The sequence below is a fragment of the Coregonus lavaretus genome (genome assembly GCF_964263955.1).
Source record: "Coregonus lavaretus genome assembly, chromosome: 15".
Lineage (NCBI taxonomy): Eukaryota > Metazoa > Chordata > Actinopteri > Salmoniformes > Salmonidae > Coregonus > Coregonus lavaretus.
This window is the reverse complement of record NC_140002.1, coordinates 30,032,433-30,055,123: the sequence shown is the minus strand read 5'-3', so window position 1 is coordinate 30,055,123 and position 22,691 is coordinate 30,032,433. Positions and strand designations below refer to the sequence as shown.

Below are 22,691 nucleotides of genomic sequence, written 5' to 3'. Positions count from 1 at the left end.
CCGAGGTCGCCTGCTCCAACTCCCGAGCCGACCAGGCGAAAAATCTGCCGATGTGCCCCCAAGCAAGGCACCCAACCCCCACTGCTCCTGCAAGTCGCTCCGGACCAGAGCGTCTGCCAAATGACCAAAAATGCAAATGTAAATATTCTCTACTTTCTCACTCATGACGTACGTCTACGTTTGAGTGAGAAAGTTCATACATATGCATCGTTGGAATTTTATAGGTACCTCTCAAATAATCGCTTCGTGGTGTTTTTAGCCAATTCTTAATCGACACGTATCATTTTTTCAAACCTTTTACCCGTTGAACCAAAAAAAATAGACTGTCCTATCTCCGACACTGCCCTTTCCTTTACCCCTTCAGTCACGATGGTTAAATATTCCTTTGTTACCGTTAAAGCACTTTCGCACTTAAAAAAGACCCTCGCTGTCTCTAGCCCCTCCCCTCGCTGTTTTTTCAAATCCGTTCCACAGTTTACATGCATCTGCTTAATCATAACTTCTAACTTTTAATCTAGATGCCCAATAAATCCATACCTCTTCTTCCAAATGGATCCATAAAACATATTTCTTCGATCTCTTCCTAACATATATCTTTCATCCCCCGTTAATTCTCGGACCTCTTTAGAAGATTTATTTCCCATGGTGGAAAAATAAGAAATCCCCCCGTTTAGTAATAATTCAATCCAGAATTATTCTCCTAGGAGCTATTATTTAGTGCGTCTCTTGAGCCAATGTATGATCTGCTTTTGTAATTAACCATTTAAAATTATCCACCCGTAACCCAGAGTTTTTTCCATTCTCCAGTTTCATGAAAGGGGTCGATAACCATTTTTTCTCACGCAACTTATTTTTAGCTCCTTCCTTGAAACAATTATCACGTATTCCGACGGATTCTCAAGTCTCACACGTACACAACATTATACAATCATTTGCCAAACCTATTTGTAACCTAGAGGTCGTAACTGCTCCAGTTTCATGAAACAGACAGAGTTATAGCAAATCCCCAGTTGTTTACGCGACTTTTGACCTGTTTAATGTATCCATAGCACACGACGAAAAATTATCCCCCTCCCTGTTTATCGTAACACTGTACCCAGTACAATCTCAATAAAAACTAGTTTACATTGGTGATGGCCATTCACCCCGTGTCATTTCGGACTAGATTATTTTGGTAATAGCTATTTACCTAGGGTCAATTACGGACCCTCCCCATTTAGTAATAATTATTACTTCCGTTGAGATTTTGGTAACTATTCTCTGCCCTCCACAAGAATTACTATTCTTATACAAGTTCAAATCATTTCACCAAAATCCATGAATAAAAATTACTGACCTTTTCCTTGCAGTTTGGATTTAAATGCTTTTTCAAACTCGTTAACGTCTTTATCGTTCATAAGAGTAATCACCGGCCTGTTTATAACCTTAACGTCGAAGGCCAGGACTATTCTCCACGGATGCAATCATCCGCCCGTGCACGGTTTCGGTGTTCTTAGAACGACAAAGACGTATTTAAGCTCTGCTCAAAGGACCACTCTGTTAGTGAATTTCTATCTCTAATTCAGCTTGTATCATTACCAGAGGTTGTAAGGCTCTGGTTTTAATCATAAATGATTCAAGGTCCACAACCAACAAGAATGATCTGTCTTTTTATTCATGGAGAGCTCTGGCGCCAAAACCCATACACTCCTGTTTTATACCTCTTGACACACAAAGGCACTTTGCTCCGCCCACCTTTAGGAGGCTTTCTTAAACAGTTTTCACCTTTCTCCTTCACCCTGGAATGTTTAGTCCCCCCCCCCCCATTAGTGGGTTGATAATTGTAACACAGTTTACACATTTATACTGTATTTGGGGTGAAATCCTTTAGTCATTATTCTTAAAATACAAATTAACCTAACAGATGTAAACAGATGTTTCAGCTACATTTTGTAGTGCTTCAGCCATCCTTTGAATGGTGATGAGAGGCCTAGCAAGCTTATGGTTTGATCTACAGGTCAGTGACTCCTTCTGCATGTAAAGAAAACGTGTGCATGTTTCAGTAATGTTCTCCTGTGAACAACATTTTTGGCTCTTTCTTTGCAGACTTTACTGAATCTTTACAATTACATAGCGCCCTCTTGTGTACACTGACACAAGCAATTGCCCTGCAATGCAGGATAGAATCAAACAATGTAACTCCCCAAATTAAGCAATACATTTTGGTCATTAAAACGAGGACATTGTTCAGGGAATTAAAAAAAACAATTAACATCGTGACTAAAAAGTGAAAAAAATTCAAGGAAAAGTTGATATCCTCCCTGAATGGAATAGGTTGGATCTTATTGATTTCCAGATACATGTGGTGGAGAGGCCTTCCTCTCACACACCCACCCCTTGCTCTTCCTGTGGCCCGGGCTCATTGAGGCCTGGGTGGGGTCACCAGTCAGGAGGGCACAATCATCACCATATTCACCATCCTCCTGAGGAAGATCAAACAAAGGTTAAAAAGGAACTTATCACAAAACATTTTCTTAATGAAGTACTGTACATAATATAAAAAGGATTATGAAAGATTGTATTATTCTGAACCTCTGTGGCACCATCTGCAGACAACTCGGTCATATCCCTCAGCTCAAGGACCCAAAGCTGCTGTCCTCTGGCCCTGGCCAACAACCAAACCTATGTATTCAAACTCATGCTTTTAATCTTTATGCATTTTACACCTTTAGCTCAGAATAAATATTTTTGAACTGAAAATGTATGACCTGACACTGAAAGTTAATTATATTCTATATAGACACTGCAAGTGTATAATATTTCACAGACAGAGTATACAAGCTGACATACCCTGTTATGTGGCTGTAATGTGGTCAGAGTGGCGTTTCTCTGCTGACAGAAGCTATCAGCAGTTAGGCAATCCCCCACACTTTGCCAGAATAGATAGAACCCATTGTGATAGAGATGCCACATTTCTTCATTCTGTCTGAAATCTGAATGTAACATACTAGTATTGGTTCCTCCATGCGTGAAAGTGTGACCACATCAAATGTGCTGAATCTATAATGTTAGTGGTGAATCATAACTTCCAGTGAAGTCAAATGTGTTACATCATGCATTAGTCATGCATTGATGTCAATGAGAGACGAAGTGGAAATTTGACTTGGAAGTTGGGATTTTCCGGTAATGAAATAGAACACAGTACTTTCTAATTAAACAACTAAACAAACTACAGCAAGACATTCCACAGGTTGTGTTTAATCTTTATCTACTAAATAGAGGTAATTTGTGTGATTTATATAACTTATACAGTACAGTAGCCATATGAAGTCACCCACCTCCATTTTCAGATGATATTGCCCCGGTGAAATGGGAATCTGGCAAAAAATAATAAGAAAGCTGCTCTTTTAAAAATATATTTAATCCTGAGATGTCTAATAGGTTGAACAGGTTTGCGTCTTGCACTGGTTGAACCAACTAATAGTATTTAGGTTTTAGAGTATGAACTACAAGAGTAGAACACTTGGTTAGGAACAGTGGTTGGTGACAGACAGAGCTGTCTTTTACACTCAAACCCCAGCTATTCTTCATTTTTAGAACCTCACATAATAATCATCACAACAATCAAATATTCAGTAGTGCATTGTTGATTAAATTACTTACAGTGAACTCCAACAATTACCAGAATGATCATCAGTAAAAGTGCATTGAAGAGGAGCAGAGGGGACACAAATGTTTTCCATTGTATCCTGTCATGTGGCCCTGAAATGCACAAGTTACTAAATTAGATTAATACGGTCTTCTCAATCATACTTGATTATCAGTCATGCAGGCCTACATATTTATTAATTTAAAGTCACAACTGACCGATTTATTTGAGTGTACTAGAAAATATGAACCAAATACTCACTGGCCTCTCTCTGTCTATATGTTATGTTTGGAGACTGAAGAGACTGGTAGATGTCCTCTGTTCTAGGTGTCCTTGCACCTCGGGTCTGTAACCCTGTGGCATCCTCATAGTCATTCATTGGAATGCTGTACCTTTCAGCCAGCTCCATTGAGCCCCAATCGAAGTCATATACTCAACAGAGAAAGCAGAAGCATGGGATTTCTTTCACATTCTGCACCACAACCACAAAACTGAGACATAATTTCCTCTCTGCACTTGCAATATTGTGACAAAAGCACGGTTGCTATGTCCGCATTTTTTAAAACTCTTTAGATAAATTCGCTCAGAGGTGATTTAAAGTAAAGGGTTTTACTCATGCGCAGTTCTAGGATCTGGAGTGCTGCAAGTGTGGAAATTGGAAATGGAAGTTATGGAACTCCCTAGCATGCTTCTGTTATGGGAAAACGTCCACAATGAAAATTACATTAAATGTGGAAAATGATAGGCTACATTTGCATCGGTTGGCCATCAAGTAGGCTATTAATTTATATGCCATTGTAGGCTACTGTAGCCCAGCTAACAAGGAACTTAACTGAGACATTTGTAACATTCCCCTTAAGTCTTCCAGAGGTACTGAATGTCATAGCCCGTTTGGGACATTATAGGCACATTCATAACGTTTCTAATAAGTATTATAGAGGTTATAAATATCCCTTCGCTATACAGACATCATGGGAACATTAAAAACGTTCCTTGGTAGTCCATGAAAGGTTCTGAATATCATGTTATTTTGGAGATATCCTAGGAATATTTCATAACGTTACATTTAGAGCTATGGTTTGTCTTCATATAACGTTACAATCAGAATGATAGAAATACATTTTGGAACGTCGTCTGTAAGTCAAGTGGCGGTACACTTGTAACATTGTCTTTCTAAGTGTGTAGGAACATTTGTTACCTTCTAAATAAGTACTTTAGATCACAAGATATTGGGGCCAGCATCAGTGTTGCCAACTTAGCAACTTTGTCGCTATATTTAGCGAGTTTTCAGACCCCTCTAGCGACACATTTTTTAAAAAGCGACTAGCGACAAATCTAGCGACTTTTTCTGGTGTTATTGGAGACTTTTGGAGACTCTGACGTGAAAGCACGTATCGTTCTTACTCTTCTCAACGAGCAGCGGGTGCTTTGTTACCCCTGTCCCAAAGCACTCACAGGCGGCCCAGTCCTCGCGCAGCAGTCCCTCCCAGCTGCAGTCAGAGCAGGAGATGTTCACCCCTCCGCGTCCAGACTGGCTTACATTCAGGGCGGGATGTAAATGTAGGGTGTTTTTTACTCACTTTTTGTCTCTCCCACAACGTTATTCCTCTCTCCTACAGCCTCCATCACAATTACATGAACATGGGCAATTATGCAAATGAGGTGATGACGTCATTTAGCGACATCTAGCAACTTTTAGGACACCCAATAGCTACTTTCCTTACTGAGGAGTTGGCAACACTGGCCAGCATACTTGTGCTTGGAGTAAAGGAAGTGGATCCAGCTCTTCCCCTCCTCAATTTATTTTTCCATAATTCTACCGATTTAATAAATGTATGGAAATTCATAATGTAATTTTGACCTCAGTATAGGCCTATGGAAGAGGGAACGATACCTAAAAATAGTATTTTTGTATTATATTCATTTATGAATGTGTCAGAGGAAGGCCCTCAAAATTGTCAAAGACTCCAGCCACCCTAGTCATAGACTGTTCTCTCTACTACCGCACGGCAAGTGGTACCGGAGTGCCAAGTCTAGGTCCAAAAGACTTCTCAACAGCTTCTACCCCCAAGCCATAAGACTCCTGAACAGCTAATCATGGCTACCCAAACTATTTGCATTTTAAAAAATCAGCAGTAGTGGTGGCCTGACGACGGTTGATCCTGAATATTCCCTTTGACTCCATTATCCGTCATTGCAAATATAAAATACTGCAACTATAAATACTGCAACTAACAATACTGAGGCTGGAGCCAGAAAGAAACACCTACGGTACTAATTGGTAAAAGTGAAACAACACAGCTGAACAGCGAAGACACCATCGACTCCGACTGCCCGAACACAGTTCACCTCTTGGAAGTTTTTACGAAAGGTAAGTTATCCAGCGTGTGCTATTTAAACCAAGTACGTTAGTGTACTCCCAGCTCCCCATATAAAGACATTTTGATGATGTCAGGCTATCTAACTAGCGAGGAAGCTTGCAAGTTAGCTAATTAACCAGTTGGCTAATAGATAGTTTAGCCCAGCTACGTTATTTGGATAGTGCCGCGTGTAACCACAGCCTGTGTTACAGGGTTCAGTAATCGTGTTCTTAGGTCCTGATGAAGAACAACATTGACCTCTGCAGGGTGTTTCAGCATCTGGAATCTTACACGCTGAGTCCTTGTGACTCAAGACTGTATTGGACTTTACGCACGACTACAAGGAGCACACAAATGCATCTCATTGCAAAGAGCAGTCTTGCTAAGCAAGCTATTATTCTTGAGGAGGACCATGGCACTCGTGTTGGCTACAGCCAAGTTCACAAGCTGTATTAGTTTTGCAAACTATCTTGGCTGGTAAATCAAGAGACTGAACAGTGTGGAATTGGTGTTTTGTTTTTCTGCACAGGGCACACAGCGTTATTATGTTGTACATTTTGTAAAAGAGAACACTGTTGAAGTTGTACCAGAGCAGTGGGTGGAGAAGAGAGATGGGGTGAGTTGATCAGTTAAATGGTTTACCCCTTTCAGGCAAAGAGATGGATAAATAGTTAACTTTAAACAGAGTCTCATATCTTGCAGGTCCTGTGTTGCTACTGGCCAAGAAATGCCAGCGCAACAATGATTAAGAGAGGAGACCGGCCTGACAAATTATTATGTGAGAAGTACAGAATTTCCATCTTTTCATCCACTGGTAAAATAATATTTTACTGTATCCATCCACTACCGTTTATATTGCAATGTATGCTTGTTTGTGTGGCTCTGGAGCAGGTTGCATCAGTTGAACATACTCCTATACGTAAGGCTAGTTCTAACGTAGAATATGTTCTAAGCCAGGTGTAAACCTGTGTCACCACCTGGTTGTAAGTAATAGCTTTTGCTACGCCAGGGTGTAAAAACTAAGTGTAATGTACGTATAGTATAGTATAACTCTATAACTAGTTTCCAAGGTAAGTGTTTCATGACTAGTCATGTCGCATCTTGTTCAATTTTCTAAATCATTATGTCGGGTGTAGGTAGGCCCAACTTATCTCTTACACCTTATTAGCGTCTAACTGGTGCAACCCACTCCTGGTCAGTAGAGTCAGTAACTTCCCCCTCTTAAGTACTATATGTATTTGCTGAAAGTATTACTATGTGAGTTACAAATACTCAATACCCTGTTTTGCCAGTGTTACAGTGTGGGAAAAAGGTATTTAGTCAGCCACCAATTGTGCAAGTTCTCCCACTTAAAAAGATGAGGCCTGTAATTTTCATCATAGGTACGTCAACTATGACAGAGAAATTGAGATTTTTTTTCTCCAGAAAATCACATTGTAGGATTTTTAATGAATTTATTTGCAAATTATGGTGGAAAATAAGTATTTGGTCACCTACAAACAAGCAAGATTTCTGGCTCTCACAGACCTGTAACTTCTTCTTTAAGAGGCTCCTCTGTCCTCCACTCGTTACCTGTATTAATGGCACCTGTTTGAACTTGTTATCAGTATAAAAGACACCTGTCCACACCCTCAAACAGTCACACTCCAAACTCCACTATGGCCAAGACCAAAGAGCTGTCAAAGGACACCAGAAACAAAATTGTAGACCTGCACCAGGCTGGGAAGACTGAATCTGCAATAGGTAAGCAGCTTGGTTTGAAGAAATCAACTGTGGGAGCAATTATTAGGAAATGGAAGACATACAAGACCACTGATAATCTCCCTCGATCTGGGGCTCCACGCAAGATCTCACCCCGTGGGGTCAAAATGATCACAAGAACGGTGAGCAAAAATCCCAGAACCACACGGGGGGACCTAGTGAATGACCTGCAGAGAGCTGGGACCAAAGTAACAAAGCCTACCATCAGTAACACACTACGCCGCCAGGGACTCAAATCCTGCAGTGCCAGACGTGTCCCCCTGCTTAAGCCAGTACATGTCCAGGCCCGTCTGAAGTTTGCTAGAGTGCATTTGGATGATCCAGAAGAGGATTGGGAGAATGTCATATGGTCAGATGAAACCAAAATATAACTTTTTGGTAAAAACTCAACTCGTCGTGTTATGAGGACAAAGATGCTGAGTTGCATCCAAAGAACACCATACCTACTGTGAAGCATGGGGGTGGAAACATCATGCTTTAGGGCTGTTTGTCTGCAAATGGACCAGGACGACTGATCCGTGTAAAGGAAAGAATGAATGGGGCCATGTATCGTGATATTTTGAGTGAAAACCTCCTTCCATCAGCAAGGGCATTGAAGATGAAACGTGGCTGGGTCTTTCAGCATGACAATGATCCCAAACACACCGCCCGGGCAACGAAGGAGTGGCTTCGTAAGAAGCATTTCAAGGTCCTGGAGTGGCCTAGCCAGTCTCCAGATCTCAACCCCATAGAACATCTTTGGAGGGAGTTGAAAGTCCGTGTTGCCCAGCGACAGCCCCAAAACATCACTGCTCTAGAGGAGATCTGCATGGAGGAATGGGCCAAAATACCAGCAACAGTGTGTGAAAACCTTGTGAAGACTTACAGAAAACATTTGACCTGTGTCATTGCCAACAAAAGGTATATAACAAAGTATTGAGAAACTTTTGTTATTGACCAAATACTTATTTTCCACCATAATTTGCAAATAAATTCATAAAAAATCCTACAATGTGATTTTCTGTATTTTTTTTCCTCATTTTGTTTGTCATAGTTGACGTGTACCTATGATGAAAATTACAGGCCTCTCTCATCTTTTTAAGTGGGAGAACTTGCACAATTGGTGGCTGACTAAATACTTTTTTCCTCCACTGTAATAGGAAAGTATTTATGACTATGTTTATTGCACGTACAGACAATTTCTCTGTGGCAGAGCAACGAGCCAAACGGGGGGTTGACACCTCCAATGTTGAATCTGACGAGGAACCAGCAAAGAGGGCGGTGACTAAACCAATCAGATTCCATGTAGAGCCACCTGTTGAGGATTTCTTAACTAGTCTTATTCCATTGTGTGTATTACATGCATCAGGAAGTAGATGAAATAAATTTTTAAAAAATTGTATTGTGCTTCGTAAGATGTTGATGGAAGTGAAGTACTCCAGAAAAAGACTAATGAACCCAAACAAGCCCAGCTTACAGTGCCCCAGCTTCCACCAGCCCCTAGTGGTAAGATCCTGCATTAGGCTACTAGGTCATTAAATGTATAATCAGCAAGTTGATGGTAAGTTTGACACACATTCAAGTATGTGGGTGAAGAAAAGCTTACAGTTAATGCAAGTACTAGTCTTAAATTGTGACGGCATGAAATTATAACCTAATGACAGTTGATATGACAAGAAATTACCACACCCATCTGATCTTGACATACCTGATTATTAGTCACATTACCATAGTGTAACAGTTCTTCTTCTTTTTTATTATTAGTGTGGTATCTAAATAATAATGCTAATTTTGCTGTGAGAACAAGGAGTCCGCTTACACTGTACTTTGATTATAAAGGTTTATTTATATCACAAGATTTCAGTGTAAGTTTACAGACATCTGCAGGCATCTGGAGAACAACGACCCAAAATAATATGTTGTTCTGTCCTCCTTTGTCCCCACCAAGTATTTATAATCTTTACCATGATATGGCTGGTTTCCCCTAGAGACCAATCCCATGACTCCACACAACAGACTTCCTCTGTTCTAGATTGCCCCTATAAAACTGCTCCCCAGATGCTTCCCTAAGCAGAATCAACATCCTCCAAGATACCATTTGCAAACGTTAGCAAAGTCATAAATTCCTTAGACACCACATATTTCCCCCCTTCGAGACTGATTAAGTCTCGAAAACAAAAAGAATAGAATTATGACAAATAACAAGTTCTCTTATTGAGTATCTTTAACAATAAACCAAAAACACATTTTTCTATGGAGTGTAAATACATTTCTATGAAATATGAACAAATCTTTATGGAGTGTGAGAGCGAAAAACCTGTCTGGCAGCTTTCTTTCCAAATATCCATCAATCAATCAAGACAGTAAAATTCTCTCACGGCCCCTCTGCCCCAGGCAACCACCTAAGTACTCCAGATCAATTCATAAATGTTTATCAATGCATTTTAAACTATGATGCAATTTTAATACACATGAGAGCCTCAGCAAACAAAATACAATCAAAAATGTCCACATTCAGGCTGGTCGACCCATCGGACCCTCCTGTGGATTCTCTCTATCCCTGCCTAGACCCAATATCCCTAAGCATCCACAAAATAAACAAAAACATCTGAGATCCCCACATGTACCCAATAACAGCAAATATCATTCTACAAAAATTAATACAGAAAGAATATGACACAAATTATGTATTACACATGCAAATATGTCTATATATCATTGCAGACACTGGAATGTAGTCCACTATACTTAATCTCCTCAGCAGTGTCGACTTCCAATGCAACGTCGATGATGGAATCTGAACATTTCCACACCTTCCTTGTTCCACTTCCTCCAGTCCATTCATATTGTTCATGTTTGAGTATTTGAATCCCCTCTACACATTCCCCCATATGCTTCTGGAAGAAAAGAAAAGACCAAACAGTATATTTTGCAAAACAACACATTCAAATTAAAACATCAATATCAACTAAAAATATAAAAATGATATATAAAATGAATCTCATTCAATTTCCCCCATTGGATTCATCACAAAATACTACAATCATACTAATATTTAAAAACATTTGAAAAATGATCGGATATTCAAAATGGATATCTATCCATCAATACTCCATCCAGTCCCACTTGTTCATCTTCATCTAGATCAGTAACAGGTAACAACGGCATCTGAGTGTTTTCTCCAGGCATCACAACTCCAACCCATCTCAATATCATAGCCTTCGCAAAAGTCAATAACAAAGTACAAAAGCAAAACATCACACACAGCGCTATCAGAGCTGCTACTAAAATCTGAACTATCACTGCTCCCACTGGGCCTAACTGATCTTGCAACCAAGCCTTCGCTGACCATCCAGCTCCTTCAGATCTACCAAACGCATCCCTTATATTCTTCAATGCATCTATAACACTAGTGATATTATCGGAACTATCTGGGATCAAAGTATAACAAAGTATAACAATCATCCCCCGTTTCAACAGCGTCAGTCTGTGACTTCTTTGAGTATTCGACAGAAGGTTAAACCCTCTTATCGTTTCATTTGCAAAACCCTGCAAAGTATAGGTATTATTATCAATGTGATCTGCCAAAAATTTTACACCATACCATGGAAAAAGTCCCAGTCCCCACTTCTCTCCTAGACTTATCCTCCAATGGTAGGCTTCCAGACTATGAAATTCCGCCATGTCCCTTTATCACCCTATTTCCAAACCTAGACTCAGATTTATCTGTGTCCGGTGCTTCCCCTCTTTTAATGGTAAAAACCTCATATGGAAGCTTCAAAGTTGACATGTAACAACATCCTGTCCATCCATAGGGTAAGAATATATACACTTTATCACCACAAACCCACCAAATATCTCTAAAATTCCCAATAGTCACATTACCAGGCAAAAGCTGATCTTTCACCATCAAAGTCCTGCTCTTCTTACTAACTGGAACATAAAAAGTTACATTATATTTCTCATTACTAACCTTATGTTCATGCTTACCCAAAGTCATCATATAATCATCACAATCTGATATTCCCATAAACATACCCTTTCCCTCATATGTTTTATTAGAACAAAAACAGCTTTTAACCCTCACTGGTTTCACCTCCAATGCTTCATGAAGCGCTGTTAACTGATTTTCCTTCCCATCTAACAAATTCACATAGGGTAATTCATTTAACCAATTACACTTAAACCTAGGCCTAAACAAATGTTTCGACAACGACATTATTGTATCTGTTAATGATTGTTGCTGATACAACAGCCATGATAAAGCATAAGATTGACACGTACTTGATAGAGGTTTAGCCACCGTCTCTAAGATAGAACCCCATGTGCCTGGTGCTGGAATTCTCAACAGGCATGGACCCTCAAGATTCCTCACTGATCTTACAGAATGAGTTAACTGCTGGAACCAAAGATTCTTACCTGCCCATCCATCTTTAATTTGCAAAACAGAAGAATCAAATCCATATGCCTTCCATTTAGTTTCTCTCTTCCCTAACGAGCGGTATTGATCAGATATATCTTCTTGTCTTCCATTAAAATCAAAGAACTCATCCTGTACCTCCATGATAGTATTCTGCACTATTTCTGATGAATCTACATCATTCTCTACTACCATCTGCTCTCCTATTTCAACACTATCCTTACTACCATTGACAGCACTCTCCATCCGTATCATAAACTCCTGAGTCACTCTTGCTACATCCTTTAGTTTCAGAAAAGTTGTTGTTGGTGTCTGTGTCATATTTCCTACATTTGTTATTGCCGTCGTACCATTAATCTCTTTCAAAGTTACTATTAAAATAGTTGCTTTAGTTGATTTATTAACACTCTTAACTATTTCCAGTGGGAAAGTTACAGATATCCTCTGTGTATTATTTATTGTTGGAGTGGCTACTTTAATGTACTTCTCTTGAACTCCTTTGGTGACTGTGGAAGCTTCAACAGACTTCAAATCTTCCATCATAAGCGTCACCTTACGAGTTACATAGCCTTTTAACCAATAATTCTTAGCCGGAACAAATTTTAATGCTTGCACTAAATAAGTACACATATATTCTCCCTGATCTTTCCATGTAACATTACGCAAAATAAGTGAGCAATCACTCATAACCCTCTTCCACTTCATATCGTTGTACAAAATATACTTCCTTTGACTAGGGGTCACAGCTTCTACTTCTGGTCCTGATAACAACACTTCTTCTCCATAATTATCTCTCCATGTGGGAGGAACGTCACCACCCCCACTCCATCTCTCACATCTACAAGGAAGATGAGCTGTACCACCCATCCTAACCCTAATGACAGTCTTTTCCTCTAAAATTGGTGCTGGAGCGATTGGCACCCTTGTAATCAAATGTGATATATTTATAGCTTTAATAACTGTCAATGTTGAAAGAGTTGAATTGCTTCTCACTGTTGTTATAATAGGCTGAAGTGTTGATGTCATTGTTGTTGATTCATCGATTCTCCCTAAAGCTTTGAACTCTTTACTTGTATTTCCATCTATCACCACTAGTGTCACTACATTAACTCTCAGTCCCAACTCTAATCCCTCACTTTCAAACTGTTGATTATAAAAAATACATTTATAATCACCTTGATCTTCCTGCTGGGAATTGTAAATATAGATACTGCAATCACCCTCAATCTGCATTCTTCTCTTATCATTCAGCAACGCATACTTTCTCAATGCAACTGCTCCTAACAGATCTAAACTCCTGCCATATCTATCACTGTCGTTTTCCAAGATGGCAGCATGTCAAGTCGTTTGTTTGTGACTAGTACATTTTAACCTACTAATAATCTATTTATTTATGGTTGCGTAACTTCGTTGTTGCGTAGTGCAAACTATTTTATTTTTGCTGGTGTAAAGATCACGGGTCCTCCTCAACTCGGAACTTCATTACTTGAAGTTTACCAAAGTAACCCTATCTCTGGCTGGCCTGAGTTCCTCGTTAGTCCGCGGAGTGTCTTGTCCGAGCTGCTCCTTGCTCTTCGCCTGGCTGTCAGTGGCAGCTCAACCCGTTCTCTCTATCGCCCTCAACACCCAATCTACTCACACGCGCAAACACTCACATTGACTCACATACACGCTGTCCCTCTCTCCACTTACCTTCGTTGGCCTCTTGTTTTTTGGTCAGAGAAAATGACAATTTACGTGGTATTGCTTTGTGCACTGACTTTATTGAACTGTGGAGAAAACGAACATTGTCGCAGGGTGAGTACATCTGACAATGTACTCTCGCGTCCATTAGACATTTTGTCTGCAGGAACTCGCTCTTTTTCACTCGGTCCACTCGTCCAAGTGCCGATGCATTTGTGGCATGATGTGAACAGTACGAATTTGTGTCACTACCAAAGTCTAATGGTTTTAAATGACTGTTTTGTATTGTCTGGAAACTCACTTGTAGAATTCGCTTGCAGTAGGTCTCTTAAAAAAGAGAAGCCGTGCAAGGTTATTAAACAGAGGTGCCTAGTTATTCTTCTGTTGTTGATATCAGGTAACGTGCAACCTAACCCTGGCCCTGATATGCAATGTCTCCAAACCCCCTCTGATTTTAAATCAAGATCTGGTTTTGGTATTTTTCATTTAAATGTACGCAGCCTGTTGTCAAAAATTGATGGGGTTAGGATTTGGGCTAAATCAACTGATGCTGATGTAATTGTGTTTTCGGAAACCTGGCTCAGCAAGTCTATTTTTGATAAGGATATTTGTATAAGTGGTTACAATGTTTATCGTGCAGATCGGGTTAAGAAAGGTGGGGGTGTGGCTATATATGTAAAATCTAAATTCCATGTAAGTGTGGCAAAGTCTGAAACTATTTGTAAACAGTTGGAATTTCTTGCCTTGAATATTGAGGTTTCAAAGGGCCTCTCTATAACTGTGATTGGCTGTTATAGACCCCCCTCTGCTCTTGGTGATGCATTTTCTTCTTTGACGCACCTTATGTCTAAACTTCTTTACAGTGAAATGATCTTGATTGGTGATCTCAACTGGTGTTGGTTAAAGCCGGTGTCTGATGATTTAAAAATGTTTTGTAATTCTATGAATCTTACCCAGTTGATTAATTCACCTACTCGCCCAAATCTTAAATGCCCTGATAAATCTACCCTGATTGATTTGATATTGACAAATGTTCCACATAAATATTCTGCGGTTGGTGTTTTTTGTAATGATTTAAGTGACCATTGTGCTGTTGTTGCTGTTAGAAATACTAAGGTTCCAAAGACAAATCCACGTTTTATTCGTAAGAGAAATTTGAAGTGTTTTAATGAGCAGGCTTTCTTTCATGATTTGTTTTATTTTGACTGGAGCAAGATTGAGCTTATCCCTGATGTGGAAACTGCCTGGATATTCTTTCATGATGGTTTTTTCCAAATAGTAAACAAACATGCACCATTCCGCAGGTTCAGGGTTAAAGGGCGGGATAATCCATGGTTTTCTTCTGAGCTGTCTTGTATTATTCACGACCGTAATCTAGCCTGGGCTAAAGCAAGGAAATCTTGTTCTGATGCTGATTGGCTTATTTTTAGGCAGTTAAGAAACAAGTGTTCTTTTCTTCTCAGGAAGGCCAAGTCTGAATATTTTATGTCTGTTACCACTGATAACCTGAATGACCCTAGAAAGTTTTGGAATGCTATTAAGTCTATGTCTGGTAACAGTAATGTTAATGAATTACCGTCATGTGTTTTGAAGGACTCTGTTGCTATATATGACAAAACTGAAATGCTGAATTGTTTCAATGAGCACTTTGTATCATCTGGTAGGCTGTTTGATTCAGTGTCCTCTGTCTCTGTACAACCCTGTGTGGATGAACCAGTGAGAGCTGGTCAAACATTTAGTTTTCTGCCATTCTCAGTGCAGGTGGTACATAAAGCCCTGAAATCCTTAGATCAAAGAAAGCCTGCAGGTCCTGATCTTTTGGATCCCTGCTTTTTAAATCTGGCAGCTGATTTCATAGCTGAACCACTTACATATCTGTTCAATCTAACCCTGGAATGTAATGAAATTCCAAAGATCTGGAAGTCAGCATTTGTCCTACCACTTTTAAAGGGGGGAGATCCAACTCTTTTAAATAATTATAGGCCAATCTCAAAGCTGTCACCCCTGGTGAAAATACTTGAAACCCTTGTAAGTGAACAGCTAAAAGAGTTTTTATTTACTAACTCTATTTTATCAATGTATCAATCGGGCTTCAGGAAGAAGCATAGCACAATTACAGCGGCCATGAAGGTTTTAAATGATATCACTGAAGCCCTTGACAAAAAACAGCACTGTGTCTCACTTTTTATTGATCTCTCTAAGGCTTTTGATACAGTTGATCATGCTATACTAAGGCAGAGATTGTTGAGTGTAGGTCTTTTGGAGCATGCAGTTGCATGGTTTGCTAACTATCTGTCTGATAGAACTCAGTGCACTCAATTTGATGGGCTTATGTCTGTTAAATTGTCTGTCCTGAATGGTGTGCCCCAGGGCTCTGTACTTGGTCCTCTCTTATTCACTATTTATATTAATGATTTAGACAAAAATGTCCAAAATGCACAACTTCATTTTTATGCTGATGATACTGTTATTTACTGTTGTGCCTCATCTCTTACAAAAGCTTTCCAGAACTTGCAAACTGCTTTTTATACTGTTCAACATACCTTGTGTCAATTGAAGCTTATCCTCAATACTGACAAAACTAAACTAATGGTGTTTTCTAATGCAAGAAATAGACCTCTGAACCTTTCACCTGTTACTACCTGTCAGGGCAAGGAGATTGAGGTTGTAACCTCATATAAATATCTTGGAATTCTAATTGATGACTGCCTCTCTTTTAAATTGCATATTCAACAACTTACAAAAAAATTGAAGCTGAAATTGGGATTTTATTTTAGGAATAAGGCCTGTTTTTCTTTTGAAGCCAGAAGGAGGCTAGTATCAGCTACATTTATGCCTTTACTAGACTATGGGGATATTTTATATATGAATGCTTCCGCTCAGTGTTTGAGATCAATTGACACTCTTTATCATGGTACTTTGAGATTTATTTTAAACTGCAAAACCCTTACGCACCACTGTACTTTGTATACCAGGGTTGGCTGGCCTTCTCTAGTCACTCGTAGGCTCAGTCACTGGTATACTTTTATTTACAAAGCCATTTTGGGTTTACTACCTTTTTATTTGGGCATTTTTATTGTTCAGAAATGTGGTGGGTACTCTCTTCGTTCACTGGACTTTATCCTGCTAACTGTTCCAAATGTCCGAACTGAATTTGGTAAAAGGTCTTTTATGTACTCTGCGCCATCGTCTTGGAACACCTTACAAAATAATTTTAAACTGGAAGAACTTGTCCCGATTGGTGTTTTTAAATCTCTGATGAAGGATTTTGAGGCTGATTCCCTGACCTGTCAATGTTTTTAATTTGCTATTTTTGATATTGTTATACTCTTGTGAATTCATGAATGGTTTTTACTAGATTACTTGTAGTTTTTCATGTTGTCTGTCTGTAATTTTTTGTAATGACTTGGTGCTGCCTATCTTGGCCAGGACGCTCTTGAAAAAGAGATTTTAAATCTCAATGAGCCCTTCCTGGTTAAATAAAGGTTAAATAAAAATAAATAAAAATCTTCCCACTGAACTCTAAATTTCCCTTCACCACTGTTCTCTCTCGTGCACTTACATGGGAGCTGAGCTGACTGTCCCAGAGTTACTTCAATTCTAATTTTCATAACTTTTTAGTCTGACTTTTCCCCTAATTTTTCAAAAACCATTTCACTGATTTAGCCACAAATTCCTTTCCCACTAATTTTAGGATATGTGATCGGGTAGTCCCCACCTGCTTATGACTTCTTTACACAAGAACTTGGCAACCGATTGAGCATCTTTTCGCTTGGTTGGACAGGCCTCCGGCCATCGTGAAAATCTATCTACAACCACCAACATGTATCTTTTCCCATCAACTGGTTTTATCATATCAACAAAGTCGATAACCAACTCACGCATAGGACCTCTCGGTGTAGGAATGTAACCAGGAAGAACCATCACACCCCTGCGAACATTATTTTTCAGACAGATTGTGCACCTTCCTATGATATAATCAATCTGTTCAAGCAAATATGGTGCCCAAAAACCCTACTCCTTTGTAATCTTTCTCCTAACCTTAGCCTTCTTTAAAGAATCTTCACTGAGATTTCCAATCCAGAATACTTAAGACAAATCCATCTCTGTCATCATCAACAATTGGTAAACCTTTTCCTTTGGCACTTCTACCAGACAGCCGTCTGGTGTATATCTTATTGTACAGTTCAACTTACACAATGCATCTCTTCCCAACAATGCAATAGGTGTATGTTCTGATACCAGTATGGGTATTGTAATTTTTTGATTTTTATAGCAGAGCTCAATTGGTTCCGTAGGAGGAATCAGCTGTTTTACTCCCTCGAATCCGATTGTCCTAATTAGTTGATTGGACATAGGGAGATGTGTAGAATCTTCAGGCCGAACGCAGGTAAAAGCAGCTCCGCTATCCGCCATCACTTCCAATGGTCGGTTGTTTATTTTCACCTCAATTGTTGGATCTTTTTCCGGTCCTGATGCTACCAGCTGACACCCCCCTTTCGGATCTTCTGGGCACCCCTAGAATCCTTGCTCCGGGCCCCTATAGGGGTTCACTGGTCCTCCAGATGATCTTGACTGACCCCTGTATCTTCCTCTGAAATTCCCTCTGATGTTTCCTCCTGGCCCATTGCACTCACGGGCAAAGTGACCAACCTGTCCACAATTATAACACACTTCTGGAGATTGCTGGAAGTATGGCTTGAATCTTCCTCCTCTTCCTCTTTCTAAGCCTTCTCGTCCTCTTCCTCTCCAATTCTGTGTCTGTCCAGAAACTGGCTGTGGATATGAAACAACTGGTACCGCTATTGGTGGCTGGTACAATTGCGGTTGGAACTGGTCCGGTTGAAGCTGTGGCAGTGATTGTTGATTTGGTGCACACTGATTCTGCATAACCAAAGCTTGTTTCTTCTCCTTCTTATTCTCCACCAGTTGTATTTGATTGAGTTTTCTGAGAGTTTCTTGGTCCTGTTCTTTCTGGTTGTGTTCCTTTTTCCTGTACAGATCCACTTGATGGGCTATATGATCTGTATAGACGCCTTTTGTCATGCTTCCAAGTCCAACCACCTGCCAGTTTGCTCCTTACTGGTGAGGGCAGTCCCATCTGCAGTTTAGCTCTCAAAATTGATTGCTCAATTTGACTCAAATCTGGATCATTTCCAGTAATATTTCTCCACACTTGATGAACTCTTGACACATAGGCTCTCGGATTTTCTTGTTGTCCTAGTGGGTCAATCAGAATGTTGTCAGGATGCACATTTGTTGGAAACATATCTTTCAGTGCTCCCCACAGCCGATTTCTACTTGCAGCCAACAATTCAGGGTCGTTCACTGCAGTCCCCACATATCTATTGAGTCCAGCTCTCTGAAATATTTCTTCCATATCTGGAATCCCAAGGAGATTAGCCCAAAGTCTCTTAATGTCTCCTATGGCTGACTGTGTTCCCACCGTAATTTCTTCCAATTTTGAAATCCAAGGATATGCTCCATCTTGAAGAGTAGGCAGCTTCTCAAGTATGTCTGACATATCGGTATTTTGCAAAGGCTTATATTCTAGGTTTTGTCCTCGAATGATCACTGGCATCATCTTCTTACTGGTGCCCTCTTTCCTTGGCCTCAATGTATACTTTTTCTCCAATTCTTGGGGTCCTTTTCTCAGCAGTTTTTTCTTCTGTATCTTCAGCTTCTTGAGTTGTTGTTCCAGTTCTCTTACTTCTTCTAAATTATTCGCTTTATCCAGGCATGATACGCATCAGTCTATATCTCTTTCTATTTCTTCTGTGCTAGTCATTGTAGGATAAAATCCTCTTGAATATGAAGCACCTTTAATCTCCAAATCTTTATCGCTGTCTTCATCTTCACTTTCATCAGAACTAGAATATCTTGTATTCTTCTTCTTCAAACATCCATCACCCCTTCTTTCCGCTCTGGCCAACCTCCGTCAGATCACAGGGTCATACCCACCCATGATCTCTTCTGAATCACTCTGATCATCATCATCATCATCTTCAAGTTCCATCCTCCTGAACCTCACTCTACCCTTAGTTTCCAGACATCTCGTTTTCTTCTTACTTTTGGAGTTTGGATTAATTTTTATGGTCGTTTCTGCTTGTCCTCTCTCTATTATTCATTCATCTTCATCTCTGATGCAATAATCACCCTCCTGAATGATCACTGGAAGCTGAGGATAGACGTCCTTAAACTCTTCTCTTCTACTTCTTTCTCATAAGGTGGGGGTCTTTTTGCTGAATCCGTATGTGAGAAAGGTGTACTGACTTCTGTCATTAGTTTTTCTGTCACCTTCACTTCTTTTACCATTTTCTCTATACCTTTGTTTCTCTTATCGTTGGTATCTTTCATCAGTTTTTGTCCTTCATTTTCAAACAGCTTAAGAACACCCAGCTCTCTTTGTCTCTTTTCTTTACGTTGTTCCCTTTTTTTCCCTTCTTTTGATCTGCCTTATGAATTGACAGAAGCACTTTCATTATGTTGATGATGTCAGGGTTAAGAGTCCCTTCCACTGGCCATGGTTGTTCAATGTCAGGCCAACGTTTATTCCATTTTCCAGATAACCTTGCAATACCAATAACTAGAGGATTAGTATTTTGTACTACATCAACAGGAGTAATTACTTTCATAGTTTTGATGTCCTTTTTCCCCATTGTAACAACTCTTTTATATTCCTTTATTATGAATTATTTTATTATTTTAGACTATATAGCTTATGGTTCCCTCCCTTTTTATTTTATTTTTTATTTTTTTATTTTTATTTTAATTAATTAATTAATTAATTAATTAATTAATTAATTAATTAATTAATTAATTAATTAATTAATTAATCAATCAATCAATCAATATATGTATTTTTATTTATTTTATTTATTTATTTTACCAATTTATTAATTAGTGGCAATCTTACCACATCCGAACAGGAAAAGTAAAGGAAAGTAGTCAACTTCAGAGCAATCCAAAAAAGAAAGACCTATAATCCAGCAACACTACAGCACTCACAAACCAATTGCTTAATAAGCACCCAATGACCTTAATTTTACAGAATAATGTCAGTACTCGATTCCCAACACAACTCTAATCAAACCAACTTATGCACAAGAACTCCAATATGCAATTACATCAATTGATCAGTCTGTTGCCAAGTCCCTGTCAAATTGTCACAACATCAAATATGCTAGGCACACAAAATATCCTGTATGGGAAGGTAAGTTTTGTAAATAGAACAGTACTGGCCTTAGTTTGACTGGATCCATTGCAGCACACCCTGTCGCGTGATGTACTTGTCAGCACCTCCTCTCTCTCCTCCTTCTCGTCTCTCATATGACAGAAAAACAAAGGACAGACAAGAATGTAGTATTTTATGCACTCATTGAGTTATTTCAACTATTCAATATTCCTCTGTTCACATTCACGCTAAGAAATAAGCAAACAACAACTCAGGAATATTTATAGATCAATAACATTTTATTTTATTTATTTTTAATCCGTCAACATATCTCTAGTTTATCAATTCGATAGGTCTCAAGCAAACAGTTTCATCGTTAAATAACAGCCGATTTAACAAACAGAATACACTATTAGTGTCTAAATCTTTCTCCTTTCTTCTCTGTCTGCTCTGAGTCTGCATCTCCCAGCAACTCAGTGCAGGCAGGGGAGTGGCATATTTGCCCTACGTAACTCTAAACTCATAAAATTCCACGCATGCGTAGTTCATTCACCAATACGATTTCAGAGTGGATGGAGCTCTCTCCCAGCTAAACAACAGAAAATAGACACACCAACTTTACCTCCGTTCTTCATGAGGCAAACAGTAACACTTAACAGAGCTCACAAACCAACATAAAACATGGAACACAAATCCTACTTTGAAGTTTCTTAACTTCACTTTATCCTAATCTGCAGATTTATAGTTATTTTCTTATCCATTACAAAACATCTCTATACACTATTAAAAACTCCTCCCTGTAGGCTCATGATATTCTAATAGTTAGTAAACGTTCTCTTTTTATAGAGAGTCATAAATTTTTTTAACCTTAACGTCCTTCCAGGGTGCTCACATATAGTTAACAACCACCAACGTTCTCACCCACGGAGACTCACAAGATCTCCAACACAAATCCCATCCCAACATGAGTCAACACACAGCTCAGACAGAGACGTCTCCACTCCACCATTTTTCTCTCTCCCACACACAAACATACATACACAGTTTAAGAGGCTTTTTCCCATTCCTATGGACCCCTAAGGCAGTATGCTACCTCCATTGCGCCGTATTTTTCCATTGTTCCTACATTTCTGCTACCACGAGTTCGCGGACATTCAATGAGCTGTTACATCAAACATATAGTTCGTCAACTATAAGTTGAGCGGTAACTTGCAACCGAATATATATACCACAACCCCAAGTCCCCGGGACTTACCTAAATTCACCTAATGCGCTTTTAGGATTTTCGGCCCATCCTAATGATCGCCTCGTTAGAGGGCTTCCATAGATTCGCAATGTCCTAATTTGTATACATTTTCCTTGGCCTTATTCCTTCGTTCTATTCTTCAATAGTTATAGACACTCCCCCCTGTTTGAGTTGTTACCAGCGCAAACAAATTTAGAATTCCCACAGCAAATAACAGCAAAATTGCACACATACAGTGGGGAAAAAAAGTATTTAGTCAGCCACCAATTGTGCAAGTTCTCCCACTTAAAAAGATGAGAGAGGCCTGTAATTTTCATCATAGGTACACGTCAACTATGACAGACAAAATGAGAAAAAAAATCCAGAAAATCACATTGTAAGATTTTTTATGAATTTATTTGCAAATTATGGTGGAAAATAAGTATTTGGTCAATAACAAA

The 22,691-nt window shown here is 39.3% G+C and overlaps 1 protein-coding gene across 1 annotated transcript; it reads right to left on the bottom strand.

Moving 5' to 3' along the window:
• Positions 1-1,633: 1,633 nt before the first annotated feature.
• On the bottom strand, positions 1,634-4,049 carry LOC311142564 (uncharacterized protein). The gene is made up of 6 exons (XM_084178240.1): positions 3,890-4,049; positions 3,643-3,741; positions 3,318-3,356; positions 2,830-2,972; positions 2,572-2,661; positions 1,634-2,462 (listed from the first exon to the last, which is right to left on the bottom strand). Exons 1-6 carry the CDS (start codon positions 4,035-4,037, stop codon positions 2,322-2,324), a joined length of 660 nt encoding a protein of 219 aa, XP_084034366.1. The 5' UTR covers positions 4,038-4,049; the 3' UTR covers positions 1,634-2,321.
• Positions 4,050-22,691: the final 18,642 nt, after the last annotated feature.